Consider the following 17,882-nt stretch of genomic DNA (forward strand, 5'->3'; position numbering starts at 1 on the left):
ATACTGTGACAAGAGTGCATAGCAATGTAAGCATCAGAGCATTGCAAATAGGAAGTGACTGGGAACCTGCCCAGTTAACAACACTGCTCTTTGTATGACAGCTGTATGTGACAATTACTCAGGACAGCCAAACAGGAGACAGAAAACATATTGGAAACACAGAACAGCTCTAACTCTTGGTTTCCGAGCAATTTTCAGGCTGGATTTGATTGTATGCATGTATTTTTATGTATGTTGTAACTCACAAAAGGGTGTTTCCCCTTTCCATTATTTGTCAAAGCAAATCACCAAGCTCAAACTCCAATAAAATTCTCTTTTTGGGGGATGGGAGAGATGAAATATGCTTATGAGATCTCCTAAGTTATTGGAAAATACAAAGCTAAAAAGAGAATCCAGGCAACTGGACTTTTATCACAAAGGCTGCATTTTGTTAATTATCTGTATTAGTATGTGTGGCATACTAATTACTGGTATTAGTATGAATATCATTAGTAATACCTGAATGACATTATAATGCCAATCTATTTAATTTCTAAAAGTGAAAATATAGAAGCCAAAGTAATCAACTGGGACATTCCCCGTCATAATTGCAAACCTATTATTGACCAAATCAGGGAAGAAAGACAAAACAAGACTGAAAATGGACAAGATGTTCTCTTTTAGACTTACAAAATATAATAAGTTAATTTGCATTAATACATTCCTGCTTGCATCTCCTTTTTGCTTTTCCCCTTATCCCCCTGCCTCCACCAATCATTTCTTTGAATCATTACCTCATTTACTTTCCCAGATTTGCAAAGAACCTTTATGCAAGAGTCTGTTTCCACAGACTAATCTTGACAGTGGGTTGTTGTATACCTATAAACACTAGCATTATCATTAAGTTTCAGTTACTCATCTTGCCCTTTCTAACTGTCCTATAGATTTGTTTTAGGCACTGGAGAACAAGTAGAGAAAGGGCAGAATGGGAGATTGTCCATTGCAATTAATTATTGGCCCCACAATGTCTGCATTGCTCCAGTTCCTAATATATGCATATTTTCTTTTTTCTTATTCTACTCCCCTCTTCTCAACAGAAAGCTGAAGAGAGACCAGGCAGGCATTCAGAATTAACTCCATCTTTTTACTGAGGTAAATAGAACATCAACTTTGTCAGGAGGAAGACAGCTTAGCTTGTCAGATACCACTGAGAGCTTTCATCCAAGGGTTCCCACTGTGTGATAAGCATCCTAGGCACTTTTTGACTTGATTCACAATTTATCTGGAACATACAGAAATAGGCTTTCCTAAATATTTACCTTTATGGCCTGTCATGCTTGAAGCTGTATGCATTCCATAACCTGCTGGGTTTGTTGTGCAATACCAGGCTCATGAAGTGCCATGTTTAGCAGATTAATTTTATTAAAGCAAGTTTCTAGTCTTTCAGACCACTTTTTTTTTTTTTTTAAAGTGTTGGCTCAGTCTGCATAGATTTCAGAAGCCAAATGCAACCATGGATTCGGTTCCAAGTGGGAAGGGGATGCATGAGTCTTCCGACACTGTTAAAAAATAAATAAGAAAAAAGGATCGTAAAATATGTCATTGAACATATGGCCACTTGTTTTTGATGGACTTCTGGCTAGGACTTCTCCCCCTGGGGTCTCGGGCCTCCTTCCTTTGAGGTTTTTAAGCAGAGGTTGGATGGCTATCTGTCATGGAAGCTTTAGCTGAGATTCCTGCCTTGCAGGGGGTTAGACTAGATGACCCTTGGGTCCCTTCCAACTCTACATATGATTCTATGAATTGTTTCACACACTGCAAACAAGCTAATGAATGTTTGTACTGTGCATGCATACATACTGTGCACATGCCAATCCCCGCTCCTTGGTCTATGGACATGTTTTGCAAGGGGAGCTTTTGCAGGCAAAATTGGATCTTATAATTCTGCCCCCTCCTTTAATCATACCTGTTTAAACATTTTCATCCCATTTTGGCTGTACCAAACCTTTAAAGAAATGGCTACAAAAACAGTTTTGGATGAGGTGCCTCTAGGCAGGTCTGACACAGGTGTTTCAGTGTGAGGGAGGAATGGCAAGGGCCCTGAGCGAGGACAAAACCCCACCGCTTTATTGTTTTCGCGACAATTCTGTTTTTATTTATTATTATTATTCTGCGCCCCCTCGCACTGCCCTAAAGGCATATTTGGGTCAGGGAAGCAAGTGGCTCTGTGGGCCTGGTTACAGCTCTCACACACTTGGGCCTGCTTAAAGGCTTGCTGGAAAGAATTGCATTTACTTACAACGATTACACCCTCAGTTACAGTTTTCTATGTAGGTAGCAAGACTTTTTTTTCCAGCTGGAACTCATGGGAACTCAGTTCTAGCACATCTCAAGTGGGCATCAGGTGGGCACCATTGTCATAATAAAGACCCTCCAAGTGTCCCCATTACCCAGAAACAGTACCAGATTTACAGAAGACACCCCGATTTCTGATTTGATCCCAGAATGCCCCACTTTTCCATCAGACGTCCCTATTTTCATTGGTGAACTGTTGGAGGGTATGGAATTATGCGACCCCCCTAGCCAAGCAATTAAGTAACCTATAAAACCTTTAGAAGACAGGAAGGCAGCCCTATATTAGGAAGTTCTTTAAATGTTTTATTATGCTTTTATGTACAGTATGTTGTGAGCCACCCAGGGTGGCTGGGGCAACCAAGCCAGATGGGCAGGGATATAAATAATAAATGTATGATGATGATGATGATGGACTAGGACGTCCCTATTTTCATGCTGGAGGTTACGTAAATCTGGGACTCATCACATACCAACAAATCACGGGGGGGGGGGGGGAGATCAGAGCCCAAGAATAAGAAAAGGAAAAACATTAAAAATTTAAGGGTGTCCAGGATAACTCACCACACGTGGTGGAAACTTTTAAATTTATTATCATCTTCTGCCACAACTGGAACAAATAAATCTGGGATTGCCCCTAGGCAATAGGGACAATTCGTTGTTTATTTATTTATTGTTGTTAATTATTATTATTTTGCACCCCCTTGCACTGCCCTCAACGCCTGTTTGGGAAAGGGAAACAGGTGGCTCCATGGGCCTTCTTGTTGCTCTCACATGCTTGGGTCTGCTTAAAAGGCTGGATGGAAAGAATGACATTTACTTATTGCGAGTACACCCTCAAGTTATCATTCCATGTCGTTAGCGGTTCTCTTTTCTCTTAATAATTAGTAAGCCGCCTTGAGCCTGTCAAGGAATAAGGCGGGGTATATAATACAGTGGTACCTTGGGTTAAGTACTTAATTAGTTCCGGAGGTCTGTTCTTAACCTGAAACCTGAGGTTCCACTTGAGCTAATGGGGCCTCCCGCCGCTGCCGCACGATTTCTGTTCTCATCCAGAAGCAAAGTTCTTAACCCGAGGTACTATTTCTGAGTTAGCGGAGTCTGTAACCTGAAGCCATAGCTGTCAACTTACAGATTTGAAAATAAGGGACCAGCAGCCTTGAAAATAAGGGACCAGCAGCCAAAATAAGGGACCTGCAGCCTCACCTGTTCCAGGCACTCCAGTCTTCTTGTGCTCCTGCAGTCTGGTCAAACTCATGCTGGTAGCTTCAAGAACACTGTCCAACCAACTTTGTAACCAGAGGTTCAACTGAATAGAATCTGAATCACATGCACCACAAAGCCTATGCAGCCTCAACTTAAGATGGCTCCCCGGCCTGGCTTTGCACTGCAAAGTTTGCAGCAGCATGTGCAACAAAATGGCGCCCAGCATTCAAAAAACCCCTCAGCTTGCATTAACTAGCCACACACAAGGCATGCAAGCTCCACCCCCCAGTCATTCTTAGACTTATTGGGTGAGCAACACAGCCAAGCAACACAGTTGGAGCCTCCTTTGAAATTTAAGGGACATCATTTAAGGGACATTTAAGGGACATCCATCAATTAGGGACAGCAGCGGGACATGGCGCTGGAATAAGGGACTGTCCCTTCAAATAAGGGACACTTGACAGCTATGCCTGAAGCGTCTGTAACCTGAAGCATATGTAACCTGAGGTACCACTGTATATGTAACCACCATCATAATAACAGCATAGAATGGGTTTGGCTAGAACCATGGTTCCCAACGTGGGGCAATTTGATTTTTAAGGGGGGGCAATTCCAGAATGAGTTATCAACAGTTAATGGCTTTTTCGGTTTCCTCCACTTGAACAGGAGTTCACTTTTTGTATAATAAGCACTATATGTCACGTGGGGGGGGGGTGTCAATCAAGATTTTAGAGATGCTTAGGTATGGCATGGCCCTCCCCAAAAAAGGTTGGACACCACTGGGCTAGAGGACCCTCGTGGTCCCTTCTAACGTACCCCGGAGGGCAAGGCGAAAACCACCACCCCCGAGAAGGGCGCGAAGCCCTCCTCGAGGCCGGTGGCCCAGAGGCTTCGGCGGGGAGAGGAGGAGCGGGAGGGGCCGGCGGCGGCCCTCCTGAGGGGGCGCCTCGGGGTGGGCAGCGGGAGTCGCCCGAGGGTCGGCCATGGGCCCGGGCGCGTGGCTGCGCTGCCTGGCGCTGGGCTGCTGCTGCTGCTGCCTGGCCGGGCGGTGGGGCGGCCCGGCGGGGGCGGCGGCGCTGGGCGGCGGCGAGTACTGCCACGGCTGGGTGGACGCGCGCGGCGCCTACTCGGCCGGCTTCGCCTGCCCCGAGCGCTTCGACGCGCCCGACGCCGCCATCTGCTGCGGCTCGTGCGCCCTGCGCTACTGCTGCGCCGACGCCGGCGCCAGACTCCAGCAGGGCGGCTGCACCAACGACCCGGCGCAAGCCGAGCAGCCGGCCGGGAGCGCCCGTGAGTGTCGGCCGGGAACCGCCGGGAGGAGAGGCAGGCAGGAGTGGGGTTGGGTTGCGGGGGAAACGCAGACTCGGAGTTGGAAGGGGCATCTACTCCACCCCCGGGCAACTCAGGACTGAATGCAGAGTTGGAAAGGATCCCGAGAGTCACCATTTTAATGTTGTGTTTTAATCTTGTTTTTAAGTTGTATTTCAATTAATTGTTTTATTCCTGGTGTTAGCTGCCCTGAGCCCGGTCTTGGCTGGGGAGGGCGGGGTATAAATAAAATATTATAATCAGCATCAGCATCCTCGTCATCATCATCTAGTCCACCCCGTGCGATGCAGGGAGAAATGCAGGGTGCGAAGGGATCCCAAGAGTCACCATTTTAATGTTGTGTTTTAATCTTGTTTTTAAGTTGTATTTCAATTAATTGTTTTATTCCTGGTGTTAGCTGCCCTGAGCCTGGTCTTGGCTGGGGAGGGCGGGGTATAAATAAAATTTAATAATAAGAATAAGAATCATCATCATCTAGTCCACGGCCATGCAATGCAGAACTAAAGGCAGGGCTGGAAGGGATCCTGAGAGTCATCTAGTCGAACCCTCTGTCATGGCAGGAATCAATGTGATGTGTTAGGATCGCTGGGTTGGAAGGGACCCCCAAGGGTTTTCTAGTCCAGCCCTCTGCAATGCAAGAATTTCAACCAGATCATCCATGACAGGTGGCCGTCCAACCTCGGCTTAAAAACCATCAAGGAAGGAGAGCCCATCATCTCCCAAGATTTGAGGCCGTTCTCCTGTCAAACGGCTCATACAGTCCCAAAGTTACTATTAATGTTTAGTCGGAATCTCCTTTCTTGTAAATGGAAGTCGTTGGTTAGTAGCATCCAAAGCAGGAGAAAACATGGGGCAGCCCTTTAGATATTGGAAGATGGCTGTCGTATCTCCTCACAGTCCATTCCTCCTGCCCTGGCGCCTATGGATCCCACTACAAACCGCCTGTTTCGATTTTGCCCTTCAGGCTGTGTGGAACCACAAGCACCTTCAGGGAGAGCAGGCAGCTTATGTGTGTATTTCCTTGGGCATAAATTTCTGCGGAACTTAGTGCGAAGAAAGTGGGCGCAGGTTGGCAGCCTTAAATATTCCTCCTGTATAGGTCCCCACCACATGCCTTGATGAAAGGAAAATTGCTGGGCTAAATTTATTTTTCACGCCAAGCCCTGAGAGTGGCTGCTTAGAAGTCCCAGGACTTTATTCCCAAGAGAGTTTGGGTAGCGTTGACATCCGCCTGTCTTTCCGGAACGCATTCTAGCAGTTGTTGCAGAGTTACCTTTAATCTTACGAAAACCCTGATGCCTTTTTCTAGCAAAAAGCTCACTGTGGTGTTTTAGAAAGCCGCTACATTGCATAGTCCTTGGCGCTTAGCTATTCTTTCTTTAACAAAATTTTAGGACTGTTTAATTAGCTGAATTCATTGTAAAAGTTTTTTATTTTTTAAAGTGGGGGTGTCTTTAAGTCTGTCTAGAAGTGAAGGGCATTTGCTACCTATCCTAGGAGGTCAGGATCTGCCCCAAATCAGATGTGGGGCCATGTGTGGCACTGCTATTTTCACCAGTTATTAAGGGACAAAGGCTGCAATTCTGTGTGCATTTACAGAGGAGTATGCCCCATTGGACACAGTGCGACTTCTGAGTAAACTTGCACACGATTGCGCTCAAAATGTTATTCACCAGCCAAGCAGGTGGGCTTGGTAAATCCTCAAAAATTCATGCTTTTAATCCGCTGAGAGAGGATCAGAGTCGCAGATAAATAGCAGAGCTCATGGGCGATGCTTGGGAGAACTTTACTGACTCCCTAGACTTTTAAAAAGGGGTAGAAAGCAGCCCTTTCATGGGACACAAACATATTACAGAGAGATCACTACCTTTCTTGTTCAGGTACGTAGTATGGACTTACTACTTTCAAAGCTGCTATCTTGGGCAGTCAGTACTTGGATTAGAAAAACTTCAACCCATCATAAACTTTGCTGCTGTCCAGTCCAGGAAAGCAACTTCAATAAAATAAAATAGAATCCCTTTAAAGCCCACCCTAAATATACTGCAGTAAAAGAAGATGCAATACAACATTATTGCAACTTTTATCTTTCCTTTTTGTTTTCCTAGATCTTCAGAATTGGCTCACTGGGTAAATAGGAAAATATTCAGGTCACATTGTGAATGTCAGTTGCTGGAAACCACAGGAGAGAAGAGGGGTCTTGTGTTTAAATACTACTAGCTGGTTTCCCACAGGCAACTGTGAGAAAAGGATGCTGGACTAGGTGGCCCATTGGCCTGATCCTGCAGGCTCTTCTTATGTTCTTCCTATTGTAAATGTCCCCCAAAGCACATTGTTGATGTTTTGTAGGAAAAAACCCAATTGCCCCACCTAATTAGAAAAGAAACTCCCAAGCACAAAACAAAAACAAAATATAGAAAAGTCCCCACTGAAATCACAAAGATTGACATCAGATCTAAGCCATGTGCAGAATTGGTCTACTATCCTTTTCAGAGTCAGGATCCCTGTCGAGTCAGTGCACCCGCTGCCCTGTTTTCTGCATCTTGTAAAAAAATTGAAGAAGTTTGCAAATGCAGCCAGCAAATTATTTGCAGCCAAATTTGGGGCATCTTTCCTCCGACTTCCTATGAATTCGTTGGGACTTATTCCCAAGTTAAAGTGTGCCTAGGTTTGCAGCTCCATTCACCAGTTCCACTGAGTTCAGCAGTTTTCAGGACTGCAGACCTAACTCTGCAACAAAATCTTTATTTCGCTGTCTTCATAAAAAGGCATTCTAGAGCTCTGGAGCTGTAGCGTTTTGGTTTAAGACATTTCCAGTTTTGGAATTTTATGTGTTCATTTCATATAAAGGAGGGGGAAATTGCTGGAAACCAAAAGCACTTCCTTCACTCTTGAAAATAAGAAAATTATGCCAGGTTCTCTAGTGCAGTACTTTTCTTAGGACCATCTAAAAATAATAACCACAAGTGGTGAGATAGCCTTGTGAATTTCGCAAAAGTTTTTCTCAGGGTCGGTGTTAAACAGAAAGGAGAGGAAATGGGGAGCAAAGAAAAAGGAAGCATTCTGTAGACAAAGTAGGTTCAGACATGCCAAGTGGGAAAAAAATATTGTTGGAAATAGATACTCTTCTAACAACAAACAACTTTCAAGTAAGGAAAGTTTCCTGAATGGAAATACAGAGTTAGAATGGCGGCTTGAACTAACTGGGGAATTCTAGTAGAGGGTGGAATCATTGATCGCAAACTTTTTTTTTTTTAACTTGTCCAGTGAGATTTTTGTTCCATGTGTAGAAAGTGGAGGCTGACCAGAAAAAAATATGGATTGGTGCAGGAATTGGTTGAGATCTGACTAAGAAGAATTTAGATGCTTGCAGTTAGAATTTTAGCTGGGGTTGGATCCAGACTCAGTTTGTTGAACGTAGGCATCATCAAAATCAATCGGACAAGCTCATCTTAGCTTAAATTATGTCCCATTGATTTGATTGGAAACGAAGTGGAACTAATTTAGTCTGGCTCCAACCCATTAGTGAGTGACCCAGAGAATTAGTGTCAGGTATGCTATTAAGACTGATTATTGTGCCATCATCTTTGCGAAGCCCTTTGTTCGAAAACGGAAGAATATAAGCAATGATTTTCTAATGCACAAAGCCTGGCTATATTCTGTTCATAATTTACTTTTCCTGTCTCGCTCAGAACCAGTCTATGTGCCATTCCTGATCGTCGGATCAATATTCCTCGCCTTCCTTTTCGTGGGCTCCTTTGTCGCCGTTTATTGCTGCACGTGTTTAAGGCCGAAGCAAACGCTGCCACAGCCGATCCGGTTTGCTCTCCGAAGCTACCAGATGGAGACTTTGCCAATGATCTTGACCTCCACTAGCTTAAGGACTCCATCGAGACAATCTAGCTCTGCCGCCAGCTCAAGTTGCATGGCCGGCTCTCTCGGCAAGTTTTCATTTGCCAGGCCAGAGTCTAGCTGTACAGCGGCACCTTCACCTCCACCTTACACGCCAGGCTGCTTGCAAATGGGCCACTCCGTCAGCCTCTCTCAGCCCTCTGGGTTTTTGGTGTCGGGACCATATTTCTCCTATCCTCTGGACTCCGAGCCGTCTCTAACTGGGAAGAGCGTTCTGGAAACTTAGCCAGAGCTGAGCGAAGCGTTCGAAACAGCGCTTTCGCTAAGAAGCACAATGGACTCCTGTGTTACATGGTTTTCATTGTGGTGTTCTCTGCTTATGGAACTGAAAATAACGTGAATGGGTGAGTTACCCTTTAGAAAAAGTGTCAATTATTGCAGGAATTTTCGTTTGGTACTAGGACTTGCCGATCAGAAGGTTGGGGGTTCGAATCCCCGTGACGGGGGTAAGCTCCCGTTGTTCAGTCCCTGCTCCTGCCAACCTAGCAGTTCAAAAGCACATCAAAGTACAAGTAGATAAATAGGTACCGCTCAGGTGGGAAGGTAAACGGCGTTTCTGTGCGCTGCTCTGGTTCGCCGGAGCAGCTTAGTCATGCTGGCCACATGACCTGGAAGCTGTACGCCGGCTCCCTCGGCCAGTAAAGCGAGATGAGTGCCTCAACCCCAGAGTCAGTCACGACTGGACATAATGGTCCCTTTACTTTACCTTTGGACTTGTTGGAATAAAATGCACATTCCCAACTGATGTCAATTTGGAGCATATCTGCATTCAGAAAGTGTCACCTGACCAATGTGTGTCATTGTGTGAGTAAAGCTGCACATTCCTGCCTTGCAGGGGGTGGATTAGATGATCTTCAGGATCCCTTCCAACTCTACAATTCTATGATTTTTGTGATCTAATATGAGCAGAGTTCTGGCGGATACAAGGAAAACAAGACATTAAACAACCACATTGTTTGGATAATTTATTTAGGCAATAGGTAGCATTAGTGATGGTTTCAATGTGAACATATCAGCTCCAGATAGTGGGATATCTGACTGGATCGTGCCCTGCATTTTGTGTGTGTTTTAAATATAGGCTTACCTTAAAAAAATTCACCAGAATTAGTTTCACTTATTATAAAGGGAATAGCTTTATTCATAGATATTGGAAGATCATGTCACTAAAAGAACAATAATAAAATGAAAGAAAATTAATGATTATAAGCCCCATTTTTTATTTTTTATTTTTTAAAAGGGTATTTTAACCCTGAATTAAGACACTAACCAATGCCAACATTTGTAGGGCCAGGAAAAAAGTGATGCACTGTTTTGAATGTGTGATAGCATAGACCGTTGTGCTAGGACAGTTTCACATGTGATGAGATTGCTGGGTATTTCACTAATATGCAAGCTTTAACTAAGAGTTTGTACAAAATTTCTCACAGTCAGGAGAATAAGTTGTAATAACATCTAAAAGCTATACAGTAATTTCACAAATGTGCAGCGTATAAAACATTAAAATGCTGAAGTAGCCTTGCCTATTTATTGAGTTTTTGTCCTGTGAGTTAGAAGACAAAGCTGGGTAAATAAAAGTTTTATTTTGTAAAATCTGCACTATCTAAAATAATGTTTAAGAACTGTAACTTAAAATGTATTGACAAGCTTGACAATGTTTTGTAGTCACAGGTTTTCTCCCAATAAAATGCTCCACGGCTGAAACAATATTTTGGTTGTCCAATATGTTTATGTTCTGAATTAATGGAAACATGGGGTGGAATTCAGAGTTGCACTAGGGAGACTGTTCCATTAGGCCAGCAGAGATGCTTCCTCTGATAGAGCAATATCCCCTCTCCGCCCCTTGTGAGCTGTTTTGGGGGTTCTCCTGACCCCCACAGAGCTGTTTATGGAGCTTGTGGGGAGGAGGAAAACCCCCATGGCACTAGTGGGACTCATTATGCTGGCTCCCACTAGCATAACTAGTTTACTTTCCTACAATTGCTTATATTTCTGAATTGGCAAAATGGCCTGTAAGACTGCTGAATTTATTGACCTGCTGAGAGTACATGAAAACTTTTTGCACAACTTAAAATGGTCAGAAATCAAAATTAACAGGTGTGTAAACTATTTACACTGGGGGTGGCTGACCTTTGCCCCCCCCCCCAAAGTTCCTAGACTGCAGCTCCCATCATCCCTGACTACTGGCCATGCTGGTTGGGGCTTATGGGAGTTGGAGTTGAACAACAGCTGGAGAACTGCAGGTTTCCCATCTCTTGTGCTGCATCTTAATTTTAAGAAATCTTTTGTTGTTTTTAAATTTTTCTATCCTGCCTTTTCCTCCCAAAGGAGCCCAGGTAAAGCAATGTGTTTTTAATTTAAGAATATATGTAGAAGCAAGCTCCGTTATAACAAATGTGACAGAGTTTTGTCCAACCGCAAACACTGTTGTGTTCTGTTGTGTTTTTGAATACACCTCTGAATCTGTTGAGTAGCCAATTAAAGCAATGATTTCCTGTTTTTAATGCTAACAACAACAACAATTTATTATTTATACTCTGCCCATGTGACTGGGTTTCCCCAGCCACTCTGGGCGGTTCCCAACAGAATATTAAAAACACAATAAAACACCAGACATTTAAAAACTTCCCTAAACAGGGTTGCCTTCAGATGTCTTCTAAAAGTCAGATAGTTGTTTATTTCCTTGACATCTGGTGGGAGGGCGTTCCACAGGGCGGGTGCCACTACCGAGAAGGCCCTCCGCCTGGTTCCCTGTAACTCTACTTCTTGCAGTGAGGGAACCGCCAGAAGGCCCTCGGAGCTGGATCTCAGTGTCTGGGCTGAACGAAGGGGGTGGAAATGCAGAAATATAGGGTGGTTTTACTCAAAGTAGACCCATTGAAATAAATGAACATGACTAAGTTAGGCCTGTTAATCTCCGTAGGTCTGCTGTGAGTAAAGCATAGTTGAATACCTCTCATAACAAGGAAACGGATGAAACATACCCACATTTCTGCACTGATAACGATTTTTCAATTTTTTTATTCTAGCTACTTAAATTCAGTGTGCCTGAAGTAGTTTGGCATTTCCATTTCCCTGTGTGTAAATATAGGGCTGAGCATGACCTGGATGTGGGGTTATCCATGTTGTTTGTGCAGTTGGTTTTTTCTCCCCTGTGGGAAATGTGCTGTGATGCAGACCCCTGCAGCTAGCAGGATTGAACCCATTGCTCATCAGCTAGTGAGGAGAGGACTCAATCCTGCTGGGTCCTGCTTCGAAGGGAGTTGACCCACAGGTCAACTTTGATAGATGGGCAGGACCTCCCACTTAACAGTCACATCATGACACAAGATGATGGGCAAGTATCAAGAGTTGGCCTCTGGGTTTTGGAGGGATTTAAAGGTGAGGCCTTCTGGGCCAAGAAACGTCCCCATCCCTGGCTTAACCAAGCAACCAACCAACATGTCTCATTTCTTTAGCCCTCAGTCTGATCAAGAATAAACACACCACTATGTAGATCTGGGGGACCCAGTGTCCCAAGAGGATTTCTACAGCCTTTCCTTCCTCTGGCAGTTCCTGATATCACCTGCAAAGTTGTCCTTGAGAGTCAGGTGACCCTTCAAAGCGACATGTCAAGAGGTGAAGGTAGATGCTGGTGTTTGGGGGGCAGGAACAGAAGCTGGAGAACGTCCTTCAGAAGTGTCTTGCATCTTCCACAAGGTTCCTCTGGATTTTTACTTGCATTTCTGATAAGCTTCTGTGTCTGACATGCAAAAGAAGAGTTTTAGTTTGACCCAGGATTCGGCTCTAGATCTTTTTCAATATGAGTTTTGGAAGGTAAGCACCTGTGAACAAAGGGAAATGCTATCAGCACTGATCAAGCTATCAGCACTGATCTTGCACAGACGGCATTAGCAACAGGACTTTGTACTCAAGAGTCTGGATTTGAGCACTGACACTTTTCCCTTTCCCCAATTTATTATTATTGTTATTATTATTGATTTTCAAAAAATATAAACACAACAAAGAAGTGCCCCTTCTGCTTTCCTCCCAGAAGAGATGATCAATTTATCAAGTCCCGCCCAAACCTTGTTTGTAAACTCGGATGCCAGTCATTGGAACGTTCATTAGATAATTTCAGAAAAGCGTGCTGAATTTCAGCGAACTCCTCCACATCACGTTTGCTGTTCAGAGCATGCCACCACTAAAAGAAAAGGTTCCTTGTATCGTAAACTGAGCTGGTCTTCTTTGAATATTATCTATAAACCCAGATTTGGATTACACTGGAAATGTTGGTTTGTAATATTGCTTGCTTCCGCAGATACTCTGTCCCAAAAAGACCGCGCATGTTCACATAACCACATGTGGAATGTTCTGCCAACTGTGTTACACCCTCTCCAACACATTGGTGAGGATGTTTTATTAATGTACCTGTATCTTAACAGTGTTAAATGCCATCTATATACAGTGGTGCCCCGCAAGACGAATGCCTCGCAAGACGAAAAACCCGCTAGACGAAAGGGTTTTCCGTTTTTCGAGGCGCTTCGCAAGACGAATTTCCCTATGGGCTTGCTTCGCAAGACGAAAACGTCTTGCGAGTCTTGCAAGTTTTTCCCCTTTCCCCCCCTTTTTCTAAGCCGCTAATAGCCGCTAATAGCGCTAATCCGCTAAGCCGCTAATAGGGTTGCTTCGCAAGACGAAAAAACCGCTAGACAAAGAGACTCGCGAAACGGATTATTTTCGTCTTGCGAGGCACCACTGTATTAACTTACAAGAATTCTCCCTTATATGGGTATATTTAGAGCTTTCACACTTCCTTGAGAAACAAATCTCAGCTACCCAGTCCTATACCAGAACTGGACAAATAGTTGTTACAACAGGGTGAACTTAATGCTATACCACTGAATCCTCACAAGCTATATCTTAATAGTTTAGGATTGCAGTAGCTGAGTGACAATCATTAAACAAATCCTGAAATTCTCAATGAGTTGTTCACCTGTGGACTTGGCCATAGAAGATGCTTGAGAGCCATAGAAGATACCTGAGAGGATTTCTTTTTACTTTTGAGTAAAAGCAAATAAAAAACCAAGCTGTTGTTATTTGAGAGCGTTTTGCTGCTGCTATATAACTAGCTGCATGTCTAGACCCCGCAACCACCCCTCATTGAGGAATAAAACACACCAGGACAGAGATATTACCTTAATGTTATTGGGCAAATTTTGGCCACAACTTTATTGATTACAGAATGTGAGCAGTATTGGCTTAGGCACTGAATGGACCTGACTATATCTGACTCCTGCCCGTTGTGCAGGGAGTCTGGTAAGGGTAAACCACCAGAAGGGGGAGCCCAGTCGATGCAGACCAACTTGAGCTCCCCCAGGTGTTCCTGATGGGGTCGTGTCATGGCCCTAGCCCCGCCCCGGGCTTCGGACAAGATCCACACCCCCGGATTCCTTTAATGGAATACCCTTGAGCTTGGAGGGGTAGGTGATGGCCACACCTCACCTCCCCCATCATAAGATCAAACAATGCCTAACCGCAAATCCTTACAAAGTTGTGACGATTGCTACGAGGCAGGCGAAAACCACATGGCCTTGTGCCAATTTTGTCAAGTGGAAAAATTCCTACCAGGCCCCTTAACGGCAACCAACCGAGGTCCATAGCAAGGCCAAAGAAGAAAAAACCTGCAAAATAAGGAGGGAGGGAGGGAGATTGAAGACGCAAACCAGAAGGAAGCTCTTCGGCTTGTGCCCCAGTTTAAATGGTCCCGGCCACGCCCCCACCAGCCAGCGGATTGGCTGGCTGATTGTTGACGTGGCCGGGATTCCCCAGGGCAACGCGGGACTTTGTCTCCCGCCCCCAGAGGAGAGTGGGTGGCCATGTGGTCCACCGCAACTCCTTCCCACTTGTAAGTGGAGCGGACCTTTGGATTTTAGCAGATTTAGACTAAAGCAATGCTCGGTTCATGACATTCCCAATATTGGGTGACAGATGTCAGATAACAGATGGACAAAAAGAGAAGTTTCATAACCTGGCAGCTGTCTCTTCTCCATATCTGGCTCAAATTTGGACTCGGAGGCCTGTGCATACCCACCTCTTTTGCTTCTTCCTTTCTGCCTGAAGGAGAGAGAATTTTTGGGCCCCTCTGCCATTGGGCCTGGCCTGAGGGACCACAGATGCCAACCTCAATAAAATATGGGGGGGGGCGCGGCAGGTAAGCCTTGCCCCACATAATTGATCACATGACACGGCACACACACACCATTTGAATGGCAATGCCCATCAACTTGGGGAGAGGGGCTCAAATATTTTATCGGGGGGCTTAAGGGACCTTGGCCCTTAGGAGTTGGCTCCTATGTGGGGGCAATGGTCCTACTTTGCTCATGCCCAGGGTCCTTGAGGTTCTTCCTGGCTCTGTGGGAATTTTTGTTGTTTAGTCGTTTAGTCGTGTCCAACTCTTTGTGATCACATGGACCAGAGCACGCCAGGCACTCCTGTCTTCCACTGCCTCCCGCAGTTTGGTCAAACTCATGCTGGTAGCTTTGAGAACACTGTCGAACCATCTTGTCCTCTGACGTCCCCTTCTCCTTGTGCCCTCCATCTTTCCCAACATCAGGGTCTTTTCCAGGGAGTCTTCTCTTCTCATGAGGTGGCCAAAGTATTGGAGCCTCCGCTTCAGGATCTGTCCTTCCAGTGAGCACTCAGGGCTGATTTCCTTCAGAATGGAGAGGTTTGATCTTCTTGCAGTCCATGGGACTCTCAAGAGTCTCCTCCAGCACCATAATTCAAAAGCATCAATTCTTCGGCGATCAGCCTTCTTTATGGTCCAGCTTTCACTTCCATACATCACTACTGGGAAAACCATAGCTTTAACTATACGGACCTTTGTTGGCAAGGTGAGGTCTCTGCTTTTTAAGAAGCTGTCCATCATGTGGCTTCATCATGGCTAGCACTTCCTCCCAGGGCTCCTCCGAGTGGCTGGGATGAGGGGGTGCCGAAGACGCCGATGAGGATGAGCTGAACCACCCCACCAACTTTATCCCTGATTGGAGTGTCAGGTTAGATCCCCAACTACCTCCTTATTCAGCCGCTTAAGGAAATTGGGGTAAGGTTGCCTATCTCCAGAGAAACTAGGCAGGGCATTTCAGAGCTGGGTATGATGTAAGTGCTCCCCTCAGCAGATCTCTCAAGACAAATCAAAGATGGCAGCCAGAGAAGCCTCCAGGGCGGGTTCCACTCATGAACTCCCTTCCTTGCCCTCAGTGAGGGATACAGTGCAGATGCTGGGCCAGGAGACCTACCACCTTCCACGTGGCGCAAGGTAAAAGACTTCTGGGAAAAGATTTATAATTAATTGAAAAAAGTGTTGAAAAACACATAAAAAAACAGAAGCCTTTTTACTTGGTATAGTGGGGGGTGAAATCCCCCAAAAGGATCTTACTTTTTTTCTGTATGCCACACAAGCTGCAATAATATTGTTAGCAAAGAATTGGAAGAAACAAGCTTTACCAACTATCGAAGAATGGCAGATGAAGATGATGGACTTTATGGAACTTGCCGAACTGACCGGGAGACTCTGAGACCAGAGAGAAGAGACAGTGGAAGAAGACTGGAAGAAGTTTAAGGAATATTTGAAAAAATATGTTAATATTTGAACCTTAGAATAGCTTTGGAAGTGGCTATATGCTGTAGGGTTAGAAGTAGAAGATAGGGTATTTTAAAATAGAATTTGTAAGTGATAAAATGTGAAGTTATTTTAAGTATAATTTAAAAAAATGATGGTTTAGAAATTATGATACAGTGGTACCTCGGGTTACATACGCTTCAGGTTACATACGCTTCAGGTTACAGACTCCGCTAACCCAGAAATAGTGCTTCAGGTTAAGAACTTTGCTTCAGGATAAGAATAGAAATTGTGCTCCAGCAGCGTGGCGGCAGCAGGAGGCCCCATTAGCTAAAGTGGTGCTTCAGGTTAAGGACAGTTTCAGGTTAAGAACAGACCTCCGGAATGAATTAAGTACTTAACCCAAGGTACCTCTGTGTATGTAAACTGCTAAAGATGAAGTAAAATGAAAATCAGATAGGTGGGACTTGGGGAAACCAACTTAACAATGTTTGGAAAAATAAGGATATGACAAGAATTTGTTTGTATTGTTTGTCTTTTCTGTCTGTGTTTTTTATTTGTGTTATAAAATGAATAAAAAAAAATTTGTGGGAAAAAAAGGAGACCTACCACCTTCCTTCCGACCAGGAAGTTGATGTTTGTTCCTTGTTGGACAGCCAAACAACTGCTGCGTTCTGTGCTCCTTTCAGCAGCCACGCTCTTAAAATTGCTGTGGTACCCAGAGCACAGCATGAAATGGGCAAATGGAGAATTCCCTGCGAGCCCAGATAATAGAGCTCGGCTTCCAAGAGCAGTCCCCAGTAAGCAGAGCAATGCCTTGGGGTGGAGTGGGCTTGGGATACTGGCCAAACATTGCAATTCTTTAACCACATGTGAATAATAATAAAACAAATCTCAACAGAACACCAGCTAAATCATTTGTAACTTCCAGGGTGCGTTAGACCTGTCAGGCAAAAGCAAGTTGCGGTTACCAGTCAATTGTAGTAAGTGGTTTGCGGTTTTCAGTGGGGCTTGTACTGCATACTGGTAGAATTTGGAATTAGTACTTTGATGATCGCTTATTCAAGAATGCAGGAAAGCCAGGAATGGCTCCGACGAATAATTTTGTTCAAACTTGGTACCCGTTTCTCTGTTGTGCAGCTCCAGTAATAACTTTCTTTCTGGAGGGGCATTTTCAATGCCAGGATAAGCTCCAGTGTTTACATTGTATTGCACAAATGTAGGACTGTGGAGACATTGTAGTTCATTTTTTTTTTTTTTTGCTTACATTTTCTTCATTGCCTAAAGGAAATCCTTAAGGAATATGCATACTATTTTTATTTAGAAGATATATCCATTTGTATTTTACTTTTCTAGCAGCACTGACTTTTTAATGCTGTAGCTTGTTTTTTCTTACCTCTTCTAAATGTTGGTTTCTGACTGTTTTACTCTGGTATGTTCATGTTGCATGCTTTTAAAAGTCTACATATTCTTAGGTAAATAGTGTTCTCGTGTCATCCTTTGGCTA

General features: G+C 44.4%; 1 protein-coding gene and 1 long non-coding RNA gene across 4 annotated transcripts in view; one reads left to right on the forward strand and one right to left on the reverse strand.

Moving 5' to 3' along the window:
• Positions 1-1,379: 1,379 nt before the first annotated feature.
• On the reverse strand, positions 1,380-4,412 carry LOC307223687. The gene is made up of 2 exons (XR_013842197.1): positions 4,354-4,412; positions 1,380-1,538 (listed from the first exon to the last, which is right to left on the reverse strand). It is a non-coding gene; the product is annotated as an uncharacterized lncRNA (long non-coding RNA).
• Positions 4,413-4,520: 108 nt separating this feature from the next.
• The window catches only part of SHISA3 (shisa family member 3), a gene marked incomplete at its 5' end in the record, with an annotated part of 36,207 nt that continues 22,845 nt past the window's right edge, over positions 4,521-17,882 (forward strand). For 2 of the 3 annotated variants that reach the window (XR_013842137.1, XR_013842138.1), the window contains 2 exons: positions 4,521-4,827; positions 8,556-9,193. Coding sequence is in view for 1 of the 3 variants with exons in the window: in XM_079989868.1 (XP_079845994.1) it covers positions 4,521-4,827; positions 8,556-9,001 (753 nt within the window). Of the gene's footprint in view, positions 4,828-8,555; positions 9,305-17,882 lie in introns of those variants that run through there. The other variant, XM_079989868.1, reaches the window with a different exon arrangement.

This window comes from Podarcis cretensis (genome assembly GCF_951804945.1).
Source record: "Podarcis cretensis genome assembly, chromosome: 9".
Classification (NCBI taxonomy): domain Eukaryota; kingdom Metazoa; phylum Chordata; class Lepidosauria; order Squamata; family Lacertidae; genus Podarcis; species Podarcis cretensis.